Source organism: Olea europaea, chromosome 11 (genome assembly GCF_002742605.1).
Source record: "Olea europaea var. sylvestris chromosome 11, O_europaea_v1, whole genome shotgun sequence".
Lineage (NCBI taxonomy): Eukaryota > Viridiplantae > Streptophyta > Magnoliopsida > Lamiales > Oleaceae > Olea > Olea europaea.
Window position 1 is genome coordinate 29,096,905 of NC_036247.1, and position 6,801 is coordinate 29,103,705.

The 6,801-nt window shown below is 33.9% G+C and overlaps 1 protein-coding gene across 1 annotated transcript; it reads right to left on the reverse strand.

Annotated features, from left to right (window-relative positions):
* Positions 1 to 1,806: 1,806 nt before the first annotated feature.
* LOC111404674 (raucaffricine-O-beta-D-glucosidase-like) lies at positions 1,807 to 6,131 on the reverse strand. Its single transcript, XM_023033447.1, has 11 exons — positions 5,982 to 6,131; positions 5,463 to 5,532; positions 5,311 to 5,331; positions 3,606 to 3,683; positions 3,437 to 3,524; positions 2,943 to 3,246; positions 2,748 to 2,863; positions 2,375 to 2,591; positions 2,245 to 2,276; positions 1,995 to 2,097; positions 1,807 to 1,899 (listed from the first exon to the last, which is right to left on the reverse strand). The coding sequence occupies exons 1-9, from the start codon at positions 6,129 to 6,131 to the stop codon at positions 2,253 to 2,255; spliced, it is 1,068 nt and encodes a 355-aa protein (XP_022889215.1). The 3' UTR covers positions 1,807 to 1,899; positions 1,995 to 2,097; positions 2,245 to 2,252.
* Between the last annotated feature and the right edge of the window lie 670 nt (positions 6,132 to 6,801).

Consider the following 6,801-nt stretch of genomic DNA (forward strand, 5'->3'; position numbering starts at 1 on the left):
AAATCTTAACATTTACGGATTGAAGTGTACTTTCCGACCAAAATAATGCCTAAAACTCCATCTCTCTTATTTTATACAAAGAAGTTGTACAAAAACACAGCCAAAAGTTTCCCAAAAGGGGAAAAATCCTGGCAAAACTTTGAAAGAAAATTCTACTGTTGCTTTAAAAAAATTTCTATTTTTTTACGGTTAATAGTTACAAAGTAAGAATGGAGATTGAGTTTGATATTCTAGATTTTAAAAAGTTAAAATAGAGAGTGTTAAATAAAATGCTTAACACCTTTCAGGCCCAATGATGGAACCCAACACTTGAGCCCAAGTTTTGTGACCTGGTTTTTGCCCCCACTTGTGCAAAGTCGTGTTTCCTCTAAATGCGATTTTAGTTTGTTTTAATTGGATGGACCAGATGGTGTCAAGTGGAGCCGGCTGAACCGTTGGATGCAAATGACGTTCCACTATACTTGGCCCTAGACTTTTCACTTACCATTCATTCGAGAGACTCGTAGGGTTTAGCTTTTCATTTTTGCTCTCTGTAATTTTCTCTCTTGAAAAACCTCTAGTTTTTTATTTTAATCTCTGAATCATTAAATGTTCTTGGTGAGATCTGGTTTGTGTATTTGGTGTAGAGATTGTATTTGTTCTTGGTTTAACAGTGAGGGTCGATTACTTGGGTTTAATCTGTCTGTTCGATCTGTGAGGAAAAAAATAGGGTCTGAGGGTTGATCTTTTTAGATTTGTAGTTTGTAAACTTTGTATTGATACTCTATTGCTGGTTTCTAGGGGATTAGAGTGTTAACCACTTTGGTGGAAGCTCAACGTGGTGACGTAGCCCTTTTGGGTGGACATCCGGGCCTTCGGGAGAAAAAATCTTCGTGTTCTTTTATATTTCTGTACTTTCTTTGAATTATTGGGACTGTTAATACCAACAGAGAGTTTTATGGAGTTTATTTTTAATTATTGACTCTCTAGAATAGAAATATATTGTATTGATATGCTATTATATTTCTATAGACATGAGTATTGTTCAATGTTTTTATTATCAATAAATTTTTTGTTTAGGTCAAAAAAATAATATTTTATAGTAATACTCAATTAGCAATGTCGATGAATGAATATTCTTTAATTCTCATGAAATGGCAGTGAAAACGGTTCAGTCCCAATTAAGTGAAGTGACCAACGCATATGTTTTCGTTTGAAGTGATAGAATTTCTAAACAGAAAGACACAATTTCACAACCTAAACTCGTTACATCAATTACAATAGTATTCGCACACACATTTATATACGAACACAACGCATCCAAACATGCATTATTCCACAAACCATAGACACTGGAACACACTCAAAATCTTTCGTTTGCAGAAACCGAGCTTTCGATCCCCACAACAAGCTACAAGCGAACAAAAGGGACTGTTGCACGCACGCATCCATCTATTCTTGCATTATTCAACATAACATTTCAGAACAAAAGGAACTTGTGCTTCTTCTTCTTCTTGATCTGCTTCTTTACCTTCATCACGTTCAAGAATTCCATCCACCATAAAGCAGAGCTTTTCGGGAACCTTTTCAACTGATTATTCTCAAAATCTACATGAATAATACCAAATCTAACCGTGTATCCATCGGCCCATTCAAAATTGTCGAACATTGACCATAGGTAATAAGCCTTCACACGAACACCATGGCTGAAGACGAAAGCGAAATTATGAACATTCATTTTATTATGAGATAGTCAATCAATTTCGCAAGTTAATATTTGGGTTGATTCAATAATTATATGAATGATGACTTACTCCAATGCTTTCTTAATTTGGAGAAGGTGGTCATGGTGAGATCTAACCCTCATATAGTCAAACCGGGCTTGTGCAACTGTTGTTCTATTGTTCAATTCATCCACTCCTGCACAAAATCATCCATTAAATAGCATTATTACTGATAAAGAGCAAAAGATATTTTCTGTAGAAAAAAATTCTAAAAAGACGCTGTGAATTTACCATTCTCTGTGATGTAAATATTGGGATTATTGTATCTTTCTTTCAAATGAACCAAGAGCTTGTAAAGCCCTTCTGGAACAATGTACAACCAACTAGAACCAGCCTGACAAAATCAAGGACATTAAAATTATACTAGAAACTTGTTGCAGTAATGCATTAGAATAAATCATTGAAATCTCTTCTATGGGTAAGCATAAATTGTTGGATTATCTGATTTTATTGTGAGGAAAGGGAAAAGTGAAAAACATACCTGTTCACCTATCGGCATCCCATTACGTGCAGCTACAGTGTTATGTGAGAGTGAGAACCACATTACAAGAGTGTATTGACACAAAAAGTTTATGATGTCATCACGTACTTTAAAAATATCTCATACTTACTTGATGTTTGAACCTCGTGATCATTATTGTAACATGGTTTTGCACCAGGTGCCTTGGTGCATTTGTTGCATAATGAGTAGTGTAGTAGTTTATTCCTAAAAAGTCATAGAATCCCTTCACCAGAGTAACCTGCTCTTGTGTAAATTTGGGAAGGCGGTCTCTTAGTAATCGTCTCATAACTGGTGGATAATCACCAGTAACCACGGGTGCTACAAACCTGAAAAAGCACAAAAACAGGATTGAGACTTACGACCAGGAAGAGAAATTCTAGATTAGAAGTCATTTTATGTCTCACTTAAAGTCTGCCCATTTCCGTAAAATGATTCGCTATTCTTATTTATGAGAAGATATACAAAATATAATTGGCAATTACCATCCCAACGCAAAATCAACTGCCCTTGAAGCAGCCTCTTTATCAGCTGTTGTGTTATTGAGTGGCTCATACCATGCTGTGACATTTGTGACCCCAATCTTGCCCCCTTGAAGTTTCTGTACAAATGTATTTGCATAAACTAATACAAAATCTCAAAAGTGAAAAGAATTGCTTGCATAAGATAAAAACAACAACCTGAATGATTTTCCTGTATATATCAACTGCTACTGCATGTGCAAGGATCAAATGATGTGCGACAATATACGGTTCCGTGCCTGGATTTCCCTCGCCGCAAATATTTTTATCCTGAACATTACATCTATGACGATGGACAGCTATTGTTACATTCTCATCTTGTGTTGGACCCCGGCCAGGTGCAAAAATACCTAACGCATATCCAGAAACAGCAAAGCTCCATGGCTCATTCAATGTGATCCAAAGTTTCACACGATCACCAAATTCCCAGAAGCAAATCTCGGCAAAATCGGAAAAATCTTCCCTGCGATACAATAATGTATGAAAATAAGTTTTACGGTGTAATACCTTTTAACTACAACATTAGCTTACTCAATTTTCGTACAATAAATCCAGTTTCTGAAAAAAATATCCTTCTTTCCCTTGAATTTGCTTTCATTTTCTGGAAACTCCCAAGTAATTTCTGCCTAGTTATGCAATATTCAATTACTTACACAATCTGAGGGCTTAAAAAGCCACCATACTCCTCTTCCAAACATTGGGGAACATCCCAGTGAAAGATAGTTGCACAAGGTGTAATGCCTGTAAAATAGTTTATAAGAATCCAAGGAAAGATTTTTCAAATAGAAACAAACACCAATTGTTAAAGATAAAAAGCTCCACCTTCAGCCACGAGCACGTTTATAAGACTATTATAGTAATTAACTCCTTCTCTGTTTACACCAGCACTTAATCTTCCTCCTGAAATACCAATTTAAAGTACAATTAAAAGATTGATTATTATTTTTGATTAAAAAAAAATAAAAAATGATGCACTACATGTACTCGTGTCAACACTTAATCTTCCTCCTGAAATACCAATTTAAAATACAACTAAAAGATTGATTATTATTTTTTATTAAAAAAATGATGCACTACATGTATGCATTCAGACATACCCGTTAATATTCTTGTCTAAGCAATTGAAAATCTATAAGAATCAAAACCCACTTTCTTTATCAAAGCAACATCTTCCTGTGACATTATTGAAAATGATTAAAGAGAATTCCTCTTGATATTTTCTTCTTACTATGGAACACAACAACTAAATTGAAAATGGAAATTAATAAAGGACGGGGTCGTCATTGAAGTCCAATGAAACTAGATTGAAAAAGTTATGTTCGAGTTATGCTTTTATTATGTTTGGAGCTTAACTTATTAACTTATAAGTAATGGAGCTTAAAATATGATTATAAAACAATTAAATTTAAATTACTTTGGTTGCATTAATTTAGTGTTAAGGGGAAAGATTAGATGGATTATGATTTGTTGAGGATAGGATTAGAAAGATTATACTATGGTAGATTATAGTGTAGTGTTATAATAGAGCATTTTATGCTACACCTCATCAAAGAACGTTTAAGTATTGAAAAATAAAAATTTATAATAGTGTTTTTTTATTTAGCTTTAAAAAGTGAAGTAAAGTTAATTTAAAACAATTTTTGTCTCTAAATATGTTTGATAACGTACTTTTCTCTTAGGGTGTGTTTGATTAAATTTATTTTCCATGGAAAATATCAGTTTTCCATCCAAATTTTCACTTTGAGTGTTTGATTGCTATTTTTTTCCATGGAAAACATTTTCCAACTTTTGAAAATATGCCTAATTTTCCTTGTTTTTAAGGAAAATATTTTCCTTGGGTAGAGGTGGTTTTTATTTTCCACAAAAGATGGAAAATATTTTTCTTTCTAGGTAATATTTTCCATGTCAATCAAACACACCCTTATTTCAAAAAAAAAAAAATTAGTATTTCCAAAATTTAACATTTAATTTGTGCAAAAAAAAAAATTGCCTAATTTTTAACTTAGATCAATAAAAAATGTTATTTTATTTTAAACTTACATGTTTACTTATAAGTTAGAGAAATTGCTCTGTGTACAAAACAATTTCCTACAGGGATCTTACCAACCCCTCACTTGTAGGGGCCAGTCTCACATGAAGGAAAAAAAAAAAACTGCCAATGCCCACAACTGTGAGGAATTTTGCAGGGTCTATAAAACAGACCCTGTAAGTGTAACAGCTTCCATAAGTTAACGCTCTTACTTATTATTCGTCTAAATAAAAGATTTTCCGCATCTAAAAACTTACCTATAAACAATTTTTTACCTGTAAGTGAACTTATGTGTTGATATATTATTTTCCCATTATTATTCAATAAATAATTTGGTCTAAGTCTATCTTATTAAGCATTTTATTTTATTTCAAGCGAGAAAGATAAGTTCCCGAATTAATTTAAGTCAAGTGTTATTTACACTAGAACGTTAGAAGTTTAAATTAAATAAGTCCCATCAAATGTTAAAGTTGGAATAAACATGCAATGGTGAAGTACCTTCCACTGATGGTAGTGATTAATAACCAAACGTCCATTGCCTTGATCTTGAATTTTTCTGCCATCCCAACAAAATCCCTCAAAAATGGATACATACATACACGTGTTTGTGTGAGGCGTGTGTGTGTGAGAGAGAGAGAGAGAGAGGAAACCAGGATTATCCGATGTGAAACGATCCCAATTACTCTCGCCTTTACCATCTTCATTCCAGGCACCTTCTACCTGCGAATATTACACATATGGCCCAGAAAACGAATTACATATTAGATTTCACTCAATTAATATTTTTAATTGGTCGGCTGCATTGAATAATATTATGTATTGGGTGAAAAATTCGCTCATAAATTTATGTCCGATAGTGTAGACTGCAGAGAGAAGAGCAGAAAAAGAGAAAAAGGGGGGCATGCATGTGCGTTGAGCATTCTAACCTTGCGTAGAGATGCTAAGTGACCATCTAAATTAATTTAAGTTTCTTTCTCTTTTTTCATTTTCATTGAATAATATTTTCGATTTTCAATTTCGTCCAACTAAACCCAGTGTTTGTTCAATATATTAAAAGCGTTTACAACCTAAATCGATTGGATCTAGGGCATTACACTTACACCCCCCCCCCCCCAAAATTATTAGGAAGAACACAAGGAATTTAAATACAAGTGCATGAGCCTTCACACCTGATAAGCCGATGTTGCAGAACCAAAGATAAAATCTTTGGGAAAATCAGAGCGACGGATTTTGGGTGGAGCTGGGCCTTGAGGGGTTGTGATACGAATGCCATGATTATGCAGAGGATCGAGGTTTCTTTGGCTGCTTTGGTTCTCCATTGCTACTTGCTAGCTACAAATGAAAATGAATCAAGGACAGTCAGAGAAAGAAATGTACCTATAAGTGTTGGTAATATCATTGATCATATAGTACTACTTTGGAAGAGATCAGGTTTAAAGATGTGAACATCCAGAAGATGATAAGGGTGTGAAGAGGTGGATTTGGATTCTTTTTGATGTATATCAATTGTTTAGAAGTTCCAACTCCACCGTCTGACTTCTTAAATTTTGTTTGCTTTCCCTCCCCCACCTTCCTTTTTTTTTTTTTTTCTGGTTTTGTTTTTCCTTCCTTAGCGTGACATTCTTGAGTCTTGACCCAAAATTTAGGTTTGACTATTATTTATTTATTTGACATGGTTATTACAAACTTGATGTTTGAAAAGTTAAATTTAAAGAAAGGAATGCAAAATGACAAAAAAGAAAGATTTCCAAAGTTTAGAGACTAAATTATAAACAGAAACGATGAATTAAGAATGCAAGATATCAATTGGATGGAATTAGAAGGTAAAATATGAGAATTGCTCAAAGCAAGGAATCAACTAAACAAAGGACAAGATTTGAGGATCAAAACGCAAACCCTGGAAGATCATAAGGGTGCGAAGTGCAAAGAGTTGCGATTGCAACCCTTGTTTCTTGAAATACCGATGCCAATTCATCAGGCATATGTGAT